Source organism: Ornithorhynchus anatinus, chromosome 17 (genome assembly GCF_004115215.2).
Source record: "Ornithorhynchus anatinus isolate Pmale09 chromosome 17, mOrnAna1.pri.v4, whole genome shotgun sequence".
NCBI classification, from domain to species: Eukaryota; Metazoa; Chordata; class Mammalia; order Monotremata; family Ornithorhynchidae; genus Ornithorhynchus; species Ornithorhynchus anatinus.
This window is the reverse complement of record NC_041744.1, coordinates 5,795,863-5,817,834: the sequence shown is the minus strand read 5'-3', so window position 1 is coordinate 5,817,834 and position 21,972 is coordinate 5,795,863. Positions and strand designations below refer to the sequence as shown.

Below are 21,972 nucleotides of genomic sequence, written 5' to 3'. Positions count from 1 at the left end.
GCCTTCATCCCCATGTTACAGATGAGGTCACTGAGGCACCAAGAAGTGAAGCGACTTGCCCAAATAATAATAATAATGTTGGTATTTGTTAAGCACTTACATTGTGCCGAGCAACGTTCTCAGCGCTGGGGGAGAGCCAGGGTCATCAGGTTGTCCCACACGAGGCTCACAGTCTTAACCCCCATTTCACAGATGAGGTCACCGAGGCCCAGAGAAGTGAAGTGACTGGCCCACAGTCACACAACTGACAAGTGGCAGAACTGGGATTCGAACCCATGACCTCTGACTCCCAAGCCCGGGCTCTTGTCACTGAGCCACGTTGCTATAATTTAGAAACAGAGACAGTCCCTGCTCAGACTGGGAGTCAGAGGTCGTGGCCCCGCCACTTGTCAGCTGGGTGACTTGGGGCAAGTCACTTCACTTCTCTGGGCCTCAGTGACCTCATCTGCAAAATGGGGATGGAGAATGTGAGCCCCACGTGGGATAACCTGATCACCTTGTATCTCCCCCAGTGCTTAGAACAGTGCTTGGCACATAGTAAGCGCTTAACAAATGCCATCATCATCACAACGGGCTAGATCTAGATCATTGTTTCATATGCTGGGTGTGTGGCCGCATCATCGCCACTCCCGTCCGTGTGGTCTCACGCATCTGTCGCCGGTGTGAAACCCCAGCTTAGTTGGTTCCTCCGGGAGCCATCCGGGACAAAACAAGGGCTCTGTTTTAGGGGTCAGTTGCCTTTTCAGCTGTGATGATAATAATAATGTTGGTATTTGTTAAGCGCTTACTATGTGCAGAGCACTGTTTTAAGCGCTGGGGTAGAAACAGGTAATCAGGTTGTCCCCCTTGGGGCTCACAGTCTTCATCCCCATTTTTTTACAGATGAGGAAACTGAGGCCCAGAGAAGTGAAGTGACTTGCCCACAGTCACACAGCTGGCAAGCGGCAGAGGTGGGATTCAAACCCATGACCTCCGACTCCCAAGCCCAGAGTCTTTCCACTGAGCCACGCTGCTGGTATTTGTTAAGCACTTACTATGTGCCAAGCACTCTTCTAAGCACTGAGGTAGATACAAGGCAATCAGTTTGTCCCACGTAGGGCTCACACTTTTAATCTGTAAAATGGGGATTAACTGTGAGCCTCACGTGGGACAACCCGATTACTCTGTATCTACCCCAGTGCTTAGAACAGTGCTCTGCACATAGTAAGCGCTTAACAAATACCAACATTATTAATCCCCATTTTGCTGAGGCAACTGAGGCACAGAGAAGTTAAGTGACTTGCCCAAAGTCACACGGCTGATAAGTGGCAGAGCCTAGATTAGAACCCACAACCTCACAACCTCTGAGTCCCAAGCCGTCCCCTTGCCACTACGCTATGCTGCTTCTCTTGAGCTTTGGAAGATGGCACACCTTCTTCCTCCCCCTCTCCCGGAGGGTCACCCTCCCCAACTACATGGCCCACAGTAATACAGCCACAGGAGGTTACCAATCCAATGTGGGACAGGGACTGTGTCCAACTTGATTATTTTGTATCTCCTGCAGCGCTTAGTGCAGTCCCTGAGACATAGTAAGCGCCTAACAAATATCGTTTTTTAAAAATCGAGATTGGTGGCAGCGAGTGGCATTAATCCCTCCAGACTGTAAGCCTGTTATGGGCAGGGATTGTCTCTTTATTGCTGTTTGTACTTTCCAAGCACTTAGTTCAGTGCTATGCACACAAAAGCACTCAATAAATACGATTGATTGAATGAATGAATGAATGAATGAATGAATGAATGAATGAATCGTTATCCACTGGATCAGATTTTATCCAAGGCAGCCTCAGTTAGGGAGGGACCCAGGTCCAGAGGAACAAGGACTGAGGGAACCCAGCAGAGTTATAATGGGGAAGAGGGGAAATCTGGGGGTATTGAGGGACGAGGGGAGGGGGAATGGCATCTTGCAAGCAGCAAATTGATGGGGAAGGAGGAATGGGAAGGATCCTACCACCATGATATCATCATCTGGGTTGGGGCTCCAGTCCGGAAAGATTCAGGCTGAGAAGGGAATGTGATTGAAATAACAAAATCGCGACAGGGGTAGGAAGGAAGAATACCAAATTGGGGTTCGCCAAATCCACGACACCGGGATAAGGCAACTCCCAGTGAAGGATGAGGTTGGCAAGTTCAAAACAAACCAAAGCAGTGTGGCCTAGTGGACAGAGCATGGTCCTGGGAGTTAGAGGATCTGGGCTATAATCCTGACTCAGCCACTTGTCTGCTGTGTGACCTTGAGCAAGTCACTTTACTTCTCTGGGCCTCAGTCACCTCACCTGTAAAATGGGAATTAAGACTGTAAGCCCCATGTGGGACACAGACTGTGTCCAACCTGAATATCTTGTGTCTATCCCATTGCTTAGTACAGTGCCTGGCACAATAGTAAATGCTTAAGAAATACCATTTTTTCAAAAAAGCAAACATTCTTCACATAACGGTTTGGCTGCAAGCATTGATAACGTGTTGCCCCGGGGGAAGCTGGGCAGGTGGAAAACAGTTGTGGGTTCCGATAAATTTGTGAACGTTTTTCTATAAAAAAGTTGAGTCCGTGCTTTCCCACTCCTCAAGAGCCTCCAGTGGTTGCCCACCCAATTTGTCATCATACAGAAACTCCTTACCATCGATTTCAAAAACACTTAATCATCTTGCCCCCTTCTACCTTACCTCTCTGCTCTCCTGCTACAACCCAGCCCACACACTTCACTCCTCTACTGCCAACCTACTTACTGTACCTTGATCTCATCTCCCTAGCTGTTGACCTCTGGCCCACATCCTGCCTCTGGCCCGGAACGCCCTCCCTCTTCATTTCCGATAGATAATTACTTTCCCCACCTTCAAAGCCTTATTGAAGGCCCATCTCCTCCAAGAGGCCTTTCCCCACTAAACCCTCATTTCCTCTTCTTCCACTCCCTTCTGTGTCACCTTTGCACTTGCATTTATTCACCCCTCCCCGGCCACACAGTACTTACGTAGATATTTATTTCTATTAATGTCTGTCTCCCACTTTAGACTGTAAACTCGCTGTAGGAAGGGGACATGTCTACCAACTCTGTTATAATTTACTCTCCCAAGCGCTTAGTACAGTGCTCAGTATACAGCAAGCACTCAATAAATATGATCGATTGATTGATGAAAGAATAGTTCATAGTGGGTTCAGAGTAGGTTACTAGAGGGAAAGTCATGGATGTGGTATCCTACATTCCTATATGTTAGCATGGATATCAAGGTGGGCATTTTCACGCTGTTTCTCCAAACACTCTGCTGCCACTGGGTGCCACAGAATGTCGATGATGATGGTATTCGTTAAATGCTTCCTATTTGTCAATTACTGTATAAAGCGCCAGGGTAGATACAGATAATCAGGTCGGTCAAAGTCCTTATCCCACATGGGGCTCGCAGTCTAAGTGGGAGAAAGAACAGGTATTGAATCCCTGTTTTACAGAGGAGGTAACTGAGGCACAAAGAAGTTAAGTGACTTGACCAAAGTCACACAGTGGAATCGGGACTAGAACCTAGATTCCCTGACTTCCAGGCCTTTGCTATTTCCACTAGGCCATGCTGTTTTCATATTAGGCTCAATGGGCCATTGGTCTGACTGGGAAAGGCCCTACAATCAATATGATTGATTGCCTGCGTTCTGATGTTCTTACAGACACTAACTCACTTAGATCAAAAACAGATGCTGCAAGACACATTCACAGGCATGTGTGTCCTCACACTCACCCGTTCAAACACATACACACAACAGAACCCACATTCACATTCAAGTACTCACTGCCATCCACAAACAGCTAGTGAGGCCTGCGTGTTCACGGGGGCATGTCATACTACATACAAGCACACACACACACACATGCATAGCCTCGTGCTGTCAAGGGAGCCTGGAATGAGGGACTCTGAGTTGGTCCCGAGAGGCCTTTTCCTTCCCTCCCTCCCTCGCTCTTGTCCCGCCACCCACCTGGGGCTGGGGGCTGAGTGCCTGGCTCTGGAAGCGGCCAATCAATCTAGACAGGCCTGCAGGGATCTAGGAGGCGGCCCAAGGACAAGACAAAGTACAACAAACTCCATCCCAAGAGGGTACCGGTGGAGACCTAACTAGCCAGCCCGAAGGCATGAGCCTGAGGAGCCAACAGAGAAGAGGTTATGGATGACATGTTTCAGGCTCTAGATCAATGGAGAGGACGGCCCTCAGTGGACAGTCACAGTAGCCTGCAATCAGGCAGCTTCGGAACAGGACTTCAGCGAGTCCTGGGGGAAGTAGCTGGTGCGGTTCTCTCCCGGACCCCAGGGGGACAGTCCTCGGGTGATTCCTGGTCCCAGACACCCATCTCTGGCACCGACAGGCTGGGGGAGAGGCTTCTGGGCTCAGGGGAGAGAAACACTGCCGGATTCGAGGCTGGAGTGTTGGGGTCTCCCAGTTGGGTGTATAAAACACCAACATCTATGGCTCCACTTTCAGGCCCCTTCTGGTCTCCAGAGGTGGGTCAAAGCTGGGATTCCACCCTGCCCAAAAAACTGGGCGGAGGGAGGGGCTCACCTCCATTGAATGGGGACCCATCTTACCTCTGCATTCTGACATCTCTATTTTCTAGGACCCTTTGGACAGACAATTACTCTCCCCCCATTTCAAAGGCACATCTCCTCCAAGAGGCCTCCCCTGATTAAGTCCTCCTTTTGTCTTCTCCCACTCCCTTCTGCATCACCCTGACTTGCTCCCTTTATTCATCGTTCCCTCCAGCCCCACAGCATTTACGTACGTCTGTAATGTATTTATTTATATCAATGCCTGTCTCCCCCTCTAGACTGTCAGCTCATTGTGGGCAGGGAATGTGTCTCATATTGTTATATTGGACTTTCCCAAGCGCTTGTACAGTGCTCTTCACACAGTAAGCGCTCCGTAAATATGGCCAACTGACTTTGAGGGCCCTTTGATGCCCCTGGTTCAGGCCTCCCTAATGTTTCTTAAGGAGAAGTCACATGGCACAGAGCTACAGGACCCAGCCAGCTGGGCAGGGTCTCTGGAAATGGAAGGATAAGGGAAAGGTCCCAAGGGTCGGTCACTTACAAGATCTTGACCTCCTTATAATAAAATTTGAGACGCAGCATGGCCTAGTGGGTAGAGCATAGGCTTGGGAGTCAGAAGGACCTGGGTTCTAATCCCAGCTCCACCACTTGTCTGCTCTGTGGCCTTGGGCAAGTCACTTAACTTCTCTATGCCTGTTACCTCATCTGTAAAATGGGGTTTGAGAATGTGAGCCCCACGTGGGACAGGGACTGCGATCAACCCGATTTGCTTGTATCCACCCCAGTGCTTAGTACGGAACCTGGCACATAGTAAGCACTTAACAAATACCATATACATATATATTTTTAGGACACTGGAACAGCTCCAGGAGTTTGCCCACCACAGCCCGGGCCTTCAGCCTCCTAAATCTAGCTCCCGGCATAGTGGAGAGAGCACCGGCTTGGGAGTCAAAAGGTCATGGGTTCTACTCCCAGCTCGGCTACTTGCCCCTTGGGTGACCTCGGACAACTAAATTCACTTCTCTGGGGCTCAGTTACCTCATCTGTAAAATGGGGATTGAGACTGGGAGCCCCCTGTGTCCAGCGCGATTTCCTTGTCTCCACCCCAGCTCTTAGTAGAATGCCTGGCACATAGTAAGCGTTTGACAAATACCCCAGTTATTAGGATTATTATTACCTCCCCTCCAAGCAAGCTCTGGAGCTCAGCTTCCCAGTTCCTTCCTCCTTCCTCCCTCCTCCTTTTCCTCCACTTTCCCGAGTGCTCCGTGGTCCGGGGATCCACGCGTGTCTCCTTCCACCCACCTGCTCCCTCTGTCTCCCCTCTCACTTCCTCTCCTTCCCCAGCAGAGGGCGCCAGCCCCCTAACCATGAGCCAGCCGCCTCTGGCCTCTGGGCAAAGGAAAATCCACCAGCTCTAATTATTATTATTATTATTATATTTATTAAGCGTTTACTATGTGCCAGGCACTGTACTAATTTCTAAGGTGGATACAAGCAAATCGGGTTGGACACAGTCCCTGTCCCACCAGGGGCTCACAGTCTTATTCCCCATTTTACAGATGAGGTAACTGAGGCACGGAGAATGAATGGTGGTATTTGTATTTGTTAAGCGCTTACTAAGTGCAAAGCACTGTTCTAAGTGCTGGGGGAATACAAGGTGTTCAGGTTGTGCTTACTAAGTGCAAAGCACTGTTCTAAGCGTTGGGGTGATCAGGTTGTCCCACGTGGGGCTCACAGTTTTCATCCCCATTGTACAGACGAGGTGACTGAGGCACGGAGAAGTGAAGTGAGCTGCCTAAGGTCACACAGCAGACAAGTGGCGGTGCCGGGATTAGAACCCATGTCGTTCTGACTTCCAGGCCCTTGCTCAGCGTGGCTCAGTGGAAAGAGCCTGGGCTTGGGAGTCAGAGGTCATGGGTTCTAATCCCGGCTCCGCCGCTTGCCAGCTGTGTGACTTTGGGCAAGACACTTAACTTCTCTGTACCTCAGTTACCTCATCTGTAAAATGGGGATTAAAAGATGTGAGGCCCATGAGGGACAATCTGATCTCCTTGTATCCCCCCAGCGCTTAGAACAGTGCTTTGCACATGGTAAGCGCTTAACAAATACCACCATTATTATTTCGGCAAGCTGCTTCTCTAGCCATTTCAAACCCTGTTACAAATCGTTTAGACTGTGAGCCCGTTGTTGGGCAAGGATTGTTTCTATCTGTTGCCAAATTGTCCATTCCAAGCGCTTAGTACAGTGCTCTGCACAGAGTAAGCGCTCAATAAATACGATTGAATGAATGAACCTCGAGTCCACCCCGCTCCCCTACCCGCACCTTCCTACCTCCTCTGCGGCGGGCTCAGTTCCCAGGCTCTTGGACTCTCTCCCAGTCAAATTCTCCCAGGCTCAGACTAACCTCAGGCATAGCTCAGTCCCAATATACAAATACGACCTCCTGGGTCCAGGTTGGATGAAGCCAAGCTGCGGAGAGGGGTGAGGTAAGAAAGGGAATCAATAGAATCGATGGAAATTACTCCAGTTTTGACCTTAACCCAGAGGGGCAGAGGTAAAGATAAAGACTCAGAGCCCTATGTGGGACAGGGACTGTGTCCAACATGATTATCCCACATCTAACTCAGTGCTCAGTACAGCTCCTGGAGCACATTAAGCTTTTTATAAATAAAAAAAAAGGTAGATTACACCCCTAGGTGTGAAATGCTCCCTGTCCTGTGGAACACTGGCCTTCCCTTCTTTTTTTCCTTTCCCTGCATCCCTGCTCTCCCCTCTGGCCTCTTCTGGATCCATCTATCGCTATCAGTATTTCAATTAATCAGTCAGTGGTTTTTATTGAGCACTGTACTAAACGCTTGGGAGAGTATAGTATAACAAAGTTGGTAGACATGCTTCCTGCCCACAGTGAGCTTATTTTATTTGGTGCATCAGTTTCACCACAGTTAGTTCTCCAATTTCCCTGCTCAAATTCCTCCAGGTCACAGACCAGGAGCCCCAAGGCATCCAACTGGACCATTTGCAACAGGCACGGTGACTTTAAATACATTGAAAGCTCCTTGTGGAAAGGGAACTTGCCTTGTGCTTATTATCCTTTCCAAGCGCTTGGTACAGTGCATGGCACCCAATAGATGCTTAATAAATGCCATGACTACTACTTCAGGGTCATCCTTGAGAAGCAGCACAGTCTAGTGGCAAGCGCACAGGCTTGGGAGTCAGAGGATGTGGGTTCTACTCCCGGCTTTGTACTTGTTTGCTGTGTGATCTTGGGCAAGTCACTTAAGCAGCGTGGCTCAGTGGAAAGAGCACGGGCTTTGGAGTCAGGGCTCATGAGTTCGAATCCCAGCTCTGCCACTTGTCGGCTGTGTGACTGTGGGCGAGTCACTTAACTTCTCTGTGCCTCAGTTCCCTCATCTGTAAAATGGGGATTAAGACTGTGAGCCCCACGTGGGACAGCCTGATTCCCCTATGTCTACCCCAGCGCTTAGAACAGTGCTCGGCACATAGTAAGCGCTTAACAAATACCAACATTATTAACTTCTCTGTGCCTCAGTTACCTCATCTGGTAAATGGGGATTAAGACTGTGAGCACCATGTGGGACATCACCTGATTATCTTGTATCTACCCCAGTGTTTAAAACAGTGTTTGGCACATAGTAAGCATTTAATAAATACCATTATTATTATTAACCTTTTATGTTCCTCCTCCACCACTGAGAAGTAGGTGGGGATCCCCTGATTCCCACCCCACACCCGGTACCCACCCACATCCTGCCTTGCTCGACCTCACCCTCCCCAGTGTTTTTTTTTAGGTCAGAATTGGTCAGCCCTTCCTCTGATGGGGCTTGGCAAGGTTCGCCTGCTTGGAGTTTCCGGGGTGACATGGTGGCAGTGGGTGGATGTTTAACTTTTTCTCTCCCTCTCCACACATCCCTTATCACTTCCATAGTGTGTCCCCTATAGCGAGCCTCTCCCCCCCTAGTGTGCCCCTTCCAATCAGGGCGTTGCAAGACGTTGAAAACAGTCAGAAAAGAGGTGGGGCTGCTTGAGGCAATGGGTTCAAGAAGCAGCGTGGCTTAGTGGATAAAGCATGGGCTTGGGAGTCAGAAGGACCTGGGTTCTAATCCCGGCTCTGACACGTCTGCTGTGCGACCGAGGGCAAGTCCCTTTACTTCTCTGGGCTTCAGTTCCCTCATCTATAAAATGGGATTTAAGCATGTGAGCCTTATGTGGGATAGAGACTGTGTCCAACCCGATTATCTTGGATATACTCCAGTGCTTAAAACAGTGCCTGGCACATAGTAAGCGCTTAACAAATACCAAAATTATTACTCTTATTGTTAGGGGCTAGCTGGGTGAGGGGCGAAGGTCACAGCCCTGGGGGAGGAAGTATGGCCTGCTGCAGGATGCCTCACAGAGGTGGGGAGGAGGGAAGGGGGCAGGTTTAGGGAGGTGGGGGAAGGAGAGGGTGGCTGGTTTAGGTTACAACGAGGGACACCGTGGGAGGCCTTTCCTTATCACAGCAGCAGCTTGTAGGGGGCAATTTCACAGGCAAAACTGGAATTGATCCAGTGGGTGAGGGCCCAGTGGTTTCTCCCTCTCAGAGATGTTCACCTCCTCCATGACTACGGACTGGTACCTGCCATCCCCACTGCAGGAAACCATCAATCCCTCAGTGGTATTTATTATGCACTTTTAAAAAATGGTATTTGTTTTAATCACTTACTATGTTCCAGGCACTGTACTAAGCACTGGATTAGATAAAAGTTAATCAGGATGAACACAGTCCATGTCCCATATGGGGTTCACAGTCTTAATCCCATTTTACAGTTGTGGTAACTGAGGCACAGAGAAGTTAAGTGACTTGCCCAAGGTCACACAGCAAAGAAGTACAGAGCCGAGATTAGAACCTCTAACTCCCAGACCAGTGTTTTTTCCCCTAGGCCATGCTGTTTCTCCTCACTGCTTGAGAGAATGCAATACAGTAGAGTCGGCAGACACATTCGCTGCCCACAAAGAGTTTACAGACATTAAGACTGTGAGCTCGTCTCTAGACTGTGAGCTCACTGTCGGTAGAGAATGTGTCTGTTTGTTGTTATACTCTACTCTCCCAAGCGCTTAGAACAGTGCTTTGGATACAGTAAGCGCTCAATAAATACAATTGAATTAAAATAACTTACAGATATGTACATAAGTGCTTTGGGACTGCGGGTGGGGTGAATAGTGGACATTTAAAGGTACGGGAGACTTAGTTTACATTAAACTATCGCTCCTATGAAAGCATCTCAAAGGCAGATCTTGACCTTGGTGTAGGATCGACTTTTCCCTTCTTCTCCTTCCAAGCCCGAAGTTCCAGGAAGCAGGCAGCCCCCATCTGGTCTCTTGCTGAGGGGAGAGAGTGTTCACCTCACCGCACTTCACCCTTTCTGGAGGTGGGAGTGTAGGTTACCTGACTTCCTTGGGAACCCTCCCCAGGCAAAATACACCGGTGTGAGAGTTGTTTTTTGGGGGGTGGAGGGCAGTGACAAAGATAAAGGGCTGGGCAGAGATTCCAGCATGCTGGGGGAAGCAGCATGGCATAGTGGGCAGACCACGGGCCTCAAAGTCCAAAAGTCATGGGTTCTAATCCCGGCTCTGCCACTTGTCTGCTGTGTGGCCTTAGGCGAGTCACTTCACTTCTCTGTGCCTCAGTTACCTCGCCTGCAAAATGGGGACTAAAACTGTGAGCCCCATGTGGGACAGGAATTGTGTCCAACCTGATTTGCTTGTATCGACTCCAGCGCTTAGTACAGTGCCTGGCACATACTAAGCGCTTAACAAATACCATAATTATAATTATTTCCTCCAGATTATATGCTCCTTGATGGCAGTGATCAGATTTATGGGCTCTCTTGTCCTCTCCCCAGGGCTTCTGCTGCAGTACTTAGTATTGATTGCTGGATTGACTGACCATCTGAGAGCTCTGGGTGGGGGGCTGAGAGGCGGCAGCAGGTCTCCTGTGGACTTTACAGCTACACCACGTCGACTGGGGGTGATAAGGGAGAGAAGGAATTTCCGCCCTTTAAACCTCCCAGCCACCCAGCCGCCAACAGGGCTATTGGCTAGAGCACGGGCCTGGGAGTCAGAAGGTCATGGGTTCTAATACCGGCTCTGCCACTTGTCTGCTGTTGACCTTAGGCAAGTCAATTAACTTCTCCATGCCTCAGTTCCCTCAGATGAAAATGGGGATTAAGATTGTGAGCCCTGTGTGGGACAGAGAATGTGTCCAATCCGATTACCTTGTATCCACCCCCGTGCTTAGAACAGTACCTGGCCCGGGGCCTGCACCCCAGCCAAGGTCCCGATCCTTTTTTAAAAAAGAAAACAAAAACCTTACAAATCAAACACTGGCCGGTCAGGGCCTCCTCTTTCAGCCTCCCTCTCCAACCCCAAAAGTGCTCATGTCTGGCAATCGATCCAAACAATCACTCTTCCCCCTTCAAAGCCCTGCTGAAGGCACACCTCCTCCAAGAAACCTCCCCAGACTAAACCCCCTTTTCCTCTGCTCCCCTTCCCTTCCACATCACCTCGACTCATTCCCTTTGTTCTTCCCCCCTCCCTGCCCCACAGCACTTATGTATATATCCATAATTCTACTTATTTATATTGATGTCTGTCTCCCTGCCTCTAGACTGTAACCCCGTTGTGGGCAGGGATTGTCTCTATTTCTGTATTATACTTTCCAAGTGCTTGGAGTGCTCTGCACACAGTAAGCGCTCACTAAAAAATGGAATGAATGGCAACAAAGATGGAACTGCGAGCCAGCTGCTCGCCAACCAGGGATGGAGCAAGGGGTTACAGATCCCGGAGGCTGGAATAGGCCTGGAACCCCGGGTCCCTTCTCCCTACCCTGGAGGTTGCAGATCTAAGTGCTGAGCCACTTTCCTGCAAACATGGCCTTTGGGAAATCTTCCCAGGTGAACGCACGCCTTCCCCTCCCTGCCCCTCCCATCATTAGTAACTTCGGCACATCTCCCCGTACTATGTTTCTTCAACGACTCTTCTTATGTAACTTTTGTGTGACTATCTGCTTCCGTGTCTTGTTTTCTGCCTAGTTTTAAGGAAATTGTATTGGGCTCCTCCACCGCCCGCCCCCCCCCCCGCATTAAATAAATGGTAAATACCTTAAAGGGAAGGACGGCCTGTTCTTCTGACTCAAACTCCTCCCCAAGGGCTAACAAACAAAGGGTGCTTAATAAATGACCGAGGGCTCGATGGACACCGTTTTGGTGGGGGAGAGGGGGTTGGTCTTTGGGGAGAATTCTTGCTTCAATCTCTTTGGGTCAGCATGCCGTCCATCAAGAACGCGGCCTTCTGGACCACGAGGAGGACAAATTTATTGCTTTACAAAACAGGAGGCGTTTGAGAGAACGAGAAACAAAAACCAAATACCCCCAAACTCTCCCGGGCCTCTTGGGAGGGCCCGGGAAACGAGGGCCCGTTGCAGAGGGGCAGCGAGGGTCAGTGCTATTGAGCCCGAAGAACGAATGCAAGGAAGGGGAGGGGGCAGTCGCCCGAGGAGGGGACGCCCCTCGCAGGGTGGGTGGGCAGGTGGGCGAGACCAGCAGAGGCCACGCCGCTGCATGTAAACGGCCACAGACACTTTCGGGGGTGCAACACCAGGGGGCGCCCCTGACCCCCCACAAAGCTGCTCAGGCGCAAGGCAGGCAGTGAGGTACCTCTGGCGCTCCGGTAGGGGGCGGGGCAGAGCCTGGTCCCCCATTTACCCCCCCACCCCCCCATGCACATACTCCTTTCTTCCCTGGAGCCTGGTTGCCCAAATCTGAGACCAGACCTGACCCTTCCCTCCATCTGCTGAGTGGGGCTAGGGCAGACCTCCTTTCCCTTGTTGAGGCTCCGGGCCCTGCATTCTAAGCGGGGAGAAGCCCTTCCAAGCCCCCTCCCTCCCCTCAAAGGCATCCTCTCAGCCTGGCCTTCTGCAGGTCTTAGGGGCACAGCCCCCGGACCGGGCACCCCGTTTCGGGCTCATGCTTCGTCTAGCGCAGAGAGAGGCTGGCGAGATACAGTGGGATGCGGGAGATGCGGATGGCGGGTTGCAGGGTCTCGTAAGCTTGGGGCTTCGGAGTAGTCGCCCCATCCCAACCCACAGGGTCCCACGTGCAGGAGGCAGCTGGGAGACGGAGAGCAGTTGCTTGGGGATCCGAGTGAGACAAAGAGGCATTAGCACCAACGACGGGAAGGGGTGGGATTCTGGGCCCCCTCATTGGTCCTTCTTTTTTCAGAGACCCTCTCCTCAGAGACGCGCTCCCCCGCGGAGCGGCCGGGGAGTAGATGGAGACCCGGGCCTCGCAGCTCTTCCCGGGTAACCGTAGTCTGGGTCTCACTGGGAAGCCTCGTGTGGCAGAAAGTGGGGAGGTGGCAGTGGCTGGGCTCCCGTCCCTCTTTTTGGCCAGAGGCAGAGCCCAGAAACTTGCCAGCTGAGGGGGGGACCAGACTCCATTCTTCTCATGGTCAGCGAGGCGGGAGGAGGTGGGGGCCCCTCCCCTCAGCCTCTTGGGGGGAGGATGGCTGCCCCAAACCCATTCTCCTGTGGCAGAAGGAAATGTCTGTCCTGGGTCCCCTTCACCTCCCCTCCGAGGCGGAGGCTCCTCCCCGGACCCATTTCTCAGGGCCCGGCCAGAGAACCACCATTTGAGTTGCAGATGGGCTGTAGCGGTTTCCAAGACAGAAGAAAACTTGATGGGGAAAAGAGACAGGGTTGGAGGTTGAGGGGATGTGATCACAGGGGTCGGGGAAGGGGCAGATTTCCTCTGGGATCATTTGGTGTGGGAAGAGGCCGGGCCAGGCTGGCCCCAAGGGGGCCAAAGGCATCCGCTGTGGGAGTGGAAGAGGAGCAAGTGGCGAGGGACGGCCTTGTGCGTCAAACGGCGGCTCTGAGGCACTACACGAAGGCCTCCTGGTTAGGCGTGCCATTGATCTTGAGGAAGAGCTTGTCATCCTCTTGCTTCTGTTTCAGCTTTTTCTCCAGCTGCCCCTTGTACCAGATCAGGTAGATGGGCAGGCAGAATCCCAGCATGCTGACGCCGAGGAGCCCGATGTTCACCTGTCCGGGGAGAGAGATTGGAATGGGGACCGCCCTCATTCTCCTGAATACTGATGAGAGCCAGCACTCCCAGGTCCAGGCCACAGTCCACACTTGACAGTCTGGGACTGGGATCAGGGCAGAAATCTCCCACCTTGACCCTCCACCAGGCCCGGGGCCCCCAAGGGCAGTGGCAGGGCCCAATTTAGGTTAAAAATCAGATCAGAGATGAGTCTGAGCCGAGACAAGAAGCGGACTTGGGTTTCGTGTCTGGGACTGCCCCCGTGGACTGCTGGGAGCTGTAGTCCCAGCAGCCTTGGGGGGTTGTAGGGGAGGCCTTGGGGCTGGTGCCCCAACATCACACGGGCGCATAAAGGCTCATTCCAGTCAGGCAGCTTCTCGGCCCCGAAGCTGGCCTCGCCGATCCAAAATGCTGAAAATGGAGCTGCTTCGGAAGTTCTGAAAGAGCATCCACACTCGCCCAAGCCCAACTGAGTTTGCTCGTGAGCTGGCGCCATCCAGTCCCCGGGCTGGGGGGAGTCTGTAAGCCAGGTCCCGCCCACGCTGTGCTCAGCACCCTCGCCTGGGCGCGAGAACTCCCGCCATACTGACGTGTCTGGGAGGGGGACCCGGAGCCGCTCTTGGGACTAGGCGTATTCTACTCCCCTAAGCGCTTAGTGCAATGTTTTATAGACAGTAAGCGTTCAAGAAATACTATCGATTGATTGATTATGCACCCTAATCAATCCCACTAAGACCTCATGGGGCTGAGCCAGGATCAGGCCCCCCTCCCTCTCCTTGACCTCCACAAAATCGCCGGTGCCCATCCAGACAGAGGCTGAACTTCATGGGCCAGGAAGTACTAAACCCCTGGGTGATGAGGAGCGCTCCCTGCCTTCAGATGCCACCAGCCCCTGCTGTAGAGCTGGTTCCTAGAATTCCCCTTAGTGAGGGCTCCAGTACTCCAGAGGAGGAAGTCCATCCACAGGACATTAGCCCACCCCCTCCCTCTTCCCACGGCCCTAGGGCTCCCTGTGGCGGGGAGCCAACTCCTTCCCCAGGATTTAGGAGGTCCCCCCGTCCAAACCCCACTTCCTTACCCAAAAGGGGTCCCCTTGGAGAGGCCCCATCATTGCCACGAACAACGGCTGCTGCAGGAGAGCAAAGAGTGCGCTGACCAGAGACTGCAGGCCCGTCAAGCTGCCAAACTGGGTCGAGGGATATCTGTCCAAAGCAAATCCGAGGGCCGTTAGCAGCTGACGCCGGCTCCCCCTCCTCCCTCCCCGGAGTAGGCGGGAGGGAGGGAAGAAGGGAAGGCCCTAGAATCACGCCCAGCTAGCTTTCTAGATGGGCCCAGGCGGCCAACAAGCCGAGCCCAAGCCCCAGGGTGTGCCTTCTTACTAGGCCGGAGCAAGGGCGGCCGCAAGGGAGCAGTTGGGCTAAGTGGCTGGAATGGAGGTGCCAGACAGAGTGGGGCCGGGCGTTACTCCCGCCCTGGATTCCCTCCCGCTAAACAGCCCCACTGGAGGTTATTTCTGGTTTGATTGCCAAGCGGGACCCTGTGGGTAGCATTTTCTGAAGATCTGTTGGGAGAGAGCCAGGGGTAGGGGGGTTAGACATCCCCCCCGGCCTCTCCCCTAACACACACACAGAGGAGGAGCTTGAGTCAGTCAGGCTCCCTCCAGCACTGTACCACCGGATTCATCCCCGCCCAGGCACGTCGCCACCCTGCACAGGTGCCACACAGCCTTCCTGCAGGACTGGCAAAGCCCACTGGAAAATATTGTGCAATGGGGAGGACACATGAAAAACAAGTCTGAGGAACAGGTTGGAACCCTCGCCAAATCCACCGTGGCTCCCCAGTCAGATGAAAGATTGCACAATCCTGGAGACCCGGCAACAGCTCCCGGCTCAGCGCTTAGCCAGAACAACAACAGCTTCCTGAGGGCCTTCGAGGTACGCTCCATCCAGAACCATCGCCTCGGCCCAGCCCAGCCCTAGCCCACCCTCGGACCTCGGGAAAAAACGCCAGCCACTTGCTGACAGTTTTATAAGATTCGGACCGGGTTTCCCGGTGGGAAGTGATGATGGGGACAGCAAAAGGCCCCGGGGTAAAGCTGTAAGCGGGAAGAGTCACAAAACATCCAGGTCTGGGTGAGTTTGCCTGGCTGAAATCATAGACAGTGGTCTCTCGTCCACAGAAATCCTGGAGAGGTCATTTGGGTTCCAGAGGAAGTTCACATTTAAAAAATCTCAAGTGAGGGTGAAAGGCAGTGCCCCTGCCCTACCCTGCTCCCCTCTTTTACCCCCCTTGATCCTCTCCCCACAGCTCTGCTAACAGGGCCCCTCCCCAGGGCCCCAGTGAGCCCTCTCAGCTGGGCCAGATCCAGCCGCTGGGAGTTGAGCTGGAGTTGCATACCTCAGCCGGACAGAGTGACCTCCTGCCCCCTCCCTTGGGGCCAATGCAGCCCTGGCTGGCTTTCGGTTCACCTTCCCCACCTGGCGCCACGCCCTCGCTGGCAGCCGCGAGTCCCCGGCCCGGCCGGCATCCAGCCCCCCGGAGGGCACTCCCTCCAGTAACCCCCTCTGCTTGCCCGGGGCCAGGGATTAAGTTGGGGCTCGGCCACCGGACCGACCGGGACCCATCACCCGTCTCCCTAGTCTTCAGGCCCTCCCTTCTGAGTCTCCAGGCTGGGTCTGATTCCCAGTGGGGTCGGACTTACACAGCAGCATAGAGACCCCCGATGGCGGAGTGGATAAATCCTCTCACGACTGTGTGCAGAATGAAGGAGAGGATCTGAGGAGGAAGCAGAGAGTGAGGGTAGCTGGAGTCCTGGTCGGTGAAGGCGGACCCCATGGGCCCGTCCTGAAGGGGACCCGCACCTGGTCGTCCGCCTATTCTCCCTGCAGGGAATGGCCATCCTGGGGGTGTGGAACTGCACCCCTGGAGGTTTGGGGGAACCTCGAGAACTTCTACAGTACAATCAATTCTTCACCTAGTCCCCTTCCTCTAAGGTTCAGGATTTAAGGTTTCCACAGACCTCGTGCCCAAAATTCCCCCAGTCACCACCGGCCCCAGTGGGGCAATGCCTTTCCTGATGCTTCAACAGAAGCAGGTGACAAGGTCCAGTGGACAGAACCGTTTCCTCCCACCTGCTGACCCTTCTGCTTGAGTTTGATCCTCGCTCTGGGAAAGCCCAGTGTATCCATCTGGCCCTGTGTGCTCATTAATAGGCAGGGAATGTGTCTGCTAAATCTATTGGATTGTACTCTCCCAGGTGCTCAGTACAGTGCTCTGCACATAGTAAGCACTCAATAAATACCATTCATTGATTGACTGAGGTTTCTTCACAGCGAAGGTGTCCTTCCTTCCTAACTACCCACCCACTACCTAACTGCTCTGTTTGAAAAAAAAATAAGTGGCTGAAAAGTGCTTCATTCCCAGGTCCAGCCAGCTTGTTCAGCAGCCAGGACCTGATTCCCGGAATGTGGACTATGGGAGGATGCAAAAGAGGCTAGACAGGTTGGAGCTTCTTTCTGTGCTCCGGAATGAGAATTTGAACATAGACACTCGTTTTCATATTCAGTCTCTCTCATCCAGTTTTTAAAGCCACTTTTCCTCTGTACATCTGGCCAATGTGAATGATAAACAACTGAACTGATCCTCTTTCCCTCCAAAACCCCCTAGGAATGTATTACCAGGGGAAATTCCTTAAGCAGAGGACATGGGTTCTAATCTTGGCTCTACCACTTGCTTGCTGGGTGACCTTGGGCAAGTCATGTAACTTTTCAGTGCCTCAGTTCCCTCAGGGAGGAAGCGGTTTAATAAAAATAACAATGATAAGAATAAAAATAATATATTTGTTAAACATTTATAGTGTTAAGCACTATATGCCAAGCACTGCACTAAGTGCTGGGGTAGACAAAATCAATCAAGGGCAGACAGTCCCTGTCCTACAAGGGATACCCAGTCTTAATAGGAGGGAGACCAGGTATTCAATCTATATTTTACAGATGAGGAAACAGAGACACAGAGTTCAGTGACTTGCCCAAGGTCACAAAGTAAACCAATGGCAGAGCAAGGACTAGAACCCAGCTCTTCTGATTCCCAGGCCTCTTTCCACCAGGTCATGAGACTTCTCAGAAATACTGTCCCTATAAATAGCTTTCACCCAAGACCAAACTTGGCAGTGATTATTTGCCCCAGGTGCCCTCTCCTCCCCGTGCTTCCCGCCTGGGCTTCCATGCCAGCGGCTTCCGCCATTACCCTCACAGCTAGGAAATCTGGAAATGCAATGGCAACAAATTGCCACCACCAAATTCCAGACTTACGCAAACTCTATCTGAATCCTGGAAATATGCCTCAGATTCTGGGACCATCCAAACCCATCTCACACTGGAGGGAATCCTACATAAAAAAGCAGGATCAAGGGTTCACCTTCTGTCCTACCCAGGCTAGAGAGGACCCGAGTGTTTGGTTCGAAGCTGGGCCTGCTTTTACAATGCAGCGGGCGCTGTTCAGGCTCGGGCAAGGGACTGTATTCAGGGAACACCCTCTGTTTCCTTGTCCCCAGCCCGGGCCCTCTATCCCGCTCTCTGGAGCAGTCCCTTTCAAAAGTACCCACCTGTAGAGGCAGATTATGAATGAGGCAGGTAATTCCAAATCCTACTAATAGCAGGTTGGTAAACACAAAAGCTCTTGTGGCGTTGGAGACCTTTTGGATCTGTCGGTCACGTTTCTTCTTCTTTTCTCCTCTGTGGAGAAGGAGACAAACACAAGCACACACACGTAGACAAGGTTGCTACTTGGCAAGTTGTTTTTGAGAAAACCTCTGTCTGTACCTTGTTATAAAAGGGTCTGTTTGACCTTGTCCTTCTCCTCTATTCCCTCTTGGAAGCATCAAGACTCTGTGGTAAAGCTTGTTTTGGGGTCCTGTACCCCAATCCTGAACCCAGGGGAGTTCACAGCTACATTCCCTGAAGGCGTAATTTTGCATCCAGATGTGGAGAGAGGCAATCTAAGAAGGGGGCACACAGCTGCCTCTTGGTGGTTTGTGCATAAGTGAGAGATGGAATGGATAAACTAAAATTGAATTAAAACGTCATTTTAACCACCAACTGGCACCAACCGCTTCAGGAAGATAGAGACTGGAAGCCTCCAAATGACTGATCGGAGTTTCCTCTTCTCTGCCCGTCCCCCAGTTATCCCTTGAGGGAGTGCTGGTAAACCCTGGGGCAGAGAGTGAACAGCGGAAGGGTGAGGAAGAGGTGCAGGTGCAGGCCGTGTAGGACCAAAGTTGGCTGTAATTAGATCTTTCGAATTCACTACGACAGGCTCCGGATCTCCCGGCCCACGCTGACATTAAGTCCAGGCTTGGAGGCTTCAGATAATGCTAATCTAATCTAACCTTTGATGCAAACCCTCAAAACTGCCTCGTCAGCCTCTGTCAAACTCTACATCCTCTCTCCACTGGGGGAGAGGGGCTGGGCCACACCCCCCAAGCTACGTACGGGTTAGCATCTCTCTCCTCCGGCTCCTCCGAGCCGTCTTCGCACTCCTTCAGCCTCCAGTCCATAATGTAGCCGATCACTGGCGCCGTCAGCAGGCAGAGTAGCTGCAGGACGCCGAAGATGGAGGTGTACAGACCCACTAAAGAGGAAGAGCAGACCCGTCACGAGGGCAATCCCACGGGAACAAAACCGTGAGGACGTCGGGCCGCGAGAGGGCAGAAGGAGCGAAGCGCTCTTGTCTGAAATTCAAGGGCTCTGTAAAGTCTCGGGGACTTAGAAGCCTAGCGGGAAGAACATGGGCCTCTGGAGTCGGAGGATCGGTTCTAATCCCAGATCTGTCACGTACTTGCTGTGTGACCTGGCCGCTTCACTTCTCTGGGCCTCATCGGCAAAACGGGGATTCTATACCTGCTGTCCCTCTGACAAACTGTGAGCCCTGTGAGGGACCTGATTATCTTCTATCTACCCCAGCGCTTAGTACTGTGCTTGGTGCATAGTAAGCGTTTAACAAAAACTACAGTTAATTAAGAACAGCTGTGTGGCTTTCTGCTCTGAAATTCCCCTCTCACTCAGAAGTAAGAGCTAATTATAGTTCCTGTGTCTCAATCATCTATTCCAGGAATGTCAGTAAGTCAATTTGCCTTTGAAACTGTGAAAATATGATGGGGTGAAATCTGAAGAAAAAAGTCAGAGAATTCATTCATTTTTAACAATCAGGACGAGAGAACAGGGAGGAATGCACCGTTAATCACTGAAGAAAGCTGAGTGAAGACTTTCAGTCTTTATGATGTTGAAATGGGAATTTCCTGAATGTACAACATAACCTTAGTCAATTCTGGCCAATGAGGACGCATGAGACCTAGCGGGTGCTCAATAAATGCAGCTGATTGATTGATGGATTGATGAGAGGCAGGAGCTGACCATGAATACTTGGCACTGAGCGTTCAGACAAACATTTATTTCACACTGCCCGCACAGGGGTTAGAGGGCTCCTAGATACGAACTCCTCAAGGGCAAGGATTGTGTCTACCACCTCTATTGTAGAGTGCTCTCCCAAGAGCTTAGGAGAGTGCTCTGCACCCAGTCAACGTTCAATCAACACCATCGATCGACCGATCAGAAGCCGGCTGGGCAGGGCCGAGGGAAGATGCAGAAGACAGTGAGCCAGCTTACCTGTAGCCATCACTGCCATCAAGTGAAGTTAGCGGCATTGAGAAAGCAAATGTGAAAATGCACAAAAGGAGAGCGGTTAGTTGCGGAGATCTCCAAAGCAGAGCATGGAGGGGAGAGAGAGGAGAGGAGGCGGGTCGGCCCGGAGCCCTCGGCTTGCCTGGTTTCACATCAGGACCTGACCTATAGACAGCTCCCTGCAGGAACGGGATCGGCTCGCCTTCCCACATCCGACCGACCGCGGGGCTGAGCCAGCCATGGCCGCTGGAGCACGAGACCCGGCAGACGGGAGACGTTTCTCCACGTCCAGGCGTGACTCGGTCACGCGACGCTGGTCTCCCGCCGCACCCACTGCTGCTGAATCAGGGTCGGTGGGCTCGGAACGGGAAGGGGAAGTGGCAGGGGGAAGTGAGAATGGAGGACGGCCTGAATCACTCATCCCCGCCGGTCACTATAGCAACAGCAGTAATCGCCTCTCCCGAGTCACTGAGCCCCACGGGGTAGAAGAGGTGACCCTCAGACGCCCCACAGCAGGGTGGAAACCACCGCCTTAGCCCCACCCAGCCCCAGGGGCAGCCCCCGGTATAAGCGGCCTCCCTCGGAGGCCACAGAACCCCTCTCCTTCCACGTCCCCGGTTCAATCAACTCCAGGCAGGCAGCGACAAGGCGGGACCACTTCCCTTAATGCTCATGTCAGGCAAGGTCCCAGGAGCCCCAAGGCCAAGAGCGGCTCAGAGCCTCCAGCCAGTGAGCCAGGGGGAAAACCAGCAGCTTTCCCTCTACTCATCAGATCTCCTCGTCTGCCTGCCTCTCTGGGAATACAAGGGTGAGTTTCACTATTTACATGGGAAAAAACACTCTGGAATTCCTCTTTGGCACTGAATGCCTTTCCATACACATAAACAAGGTAACTGCCCTCAGGAACGGGTGTTGCACTTGAGAGTTAAACCAGGTCTCTTTGAACTGATGAAAAAAAACAAAAAACAAACCCAAGAAGACTCACGGGCCCATTTGCCCCTGACATGCCTGAAGATGCGTGAACACATCTGTCAGGGTCTAGGCTCAGACGGCGCTAAACCTGAACAATTGTATTTTCCTGTGGAGATACCTATCTGGGGACCGCCTTCTGTTTTGGAAAAGTGACTCTTGGGCTATCGGCTCGGCGTACTCCACGCTCAACAAGTCCCGACTGGATCGCCCTCGCAACAAAATTTCTGCCTCATCCTGTTGGGCGATTCCGGACATTTTCAAGGAGTTTAGAGTTTGCTATCTTGGCTTATTTAGCTTTAAAGGAGGCGCTGTCTAACCAAGAGGTTCCGGAAAAAAATGCCCCATACTTCTCAACCTCCAAACATGCGGTCTGCACACACTTCAGGCTTTCAGTTTCCTCAGGGGAAATGTGAGTGTTTAGATTTGATTCACAGTCTTTTATTAAATGCTAGGTGGAGTAGGCTGTACTGTACTGTGTTTTGATCTAAGTCATTAACGAACACACACTCACCCAGATCAACTTTCCCCCTACAGCCTCAAACACACACACACACACACACACACACACACACACACACACACACACCCCAAAAAAAATACCTCCACACCCCAAACAGGGAAACCCTGATTCTGAGGACATGAAAGAACATCCCCAGAAGGCT

The 21,972-nt window shown here is 52.1% G+C and overlaps 1 protein-coding gene across 3 annotated transcripts in view; it reads right to left on the bottom strand.

Moving 5' to 3' along the window:
• Positions 1 to 11,911: 11,911 nt before the first annotated feature.
• SLC43A2 (solute carrier family 43 member 2) overlaps positions 11,912 to 21,972 on the bottom strand; it is a 47,132-nt gene continuing 37,071 nt past the window's right edge. The window contains exons 9-14 of one of the 3 annotated variants that reach the window (XM_029082128.2): positions 20,324 to 20,335; positions 19,151 to 19,289; positions 18,265 to 18,394; positions 16,363 to 16,436; positions 14,740 to 14,863; positions 11,912 to 13,660 (exon numbers count right to left, since the gene is read on the bottom strand). In XM_029082128.2, the coding sequence (XP_028937961.1) occupies positions 13,499 to 13,660; positions 14,740 to 14,863; positions 16,363 to 16,436; positions 18,265 to 18,394; positions 19,151 to 19,289; positions 20,324 to 20,335 (641 nt within the window). In that variant the 3' untranslated portion in view covers positions 11,912 to 13,498. The remainder of the gene's footprint in view (positions 13,661 to 14,739; positions 14,864 to 16,362; positions 16,437 to 18,264; positions 18,395 to 19,150; positions 19,290 to 20,323; positions 20,336 to 21,972) is intronic. The other 2 variants (XM_029082127.1, XM_029082129.2) reach the window with 2 other exon arrangements.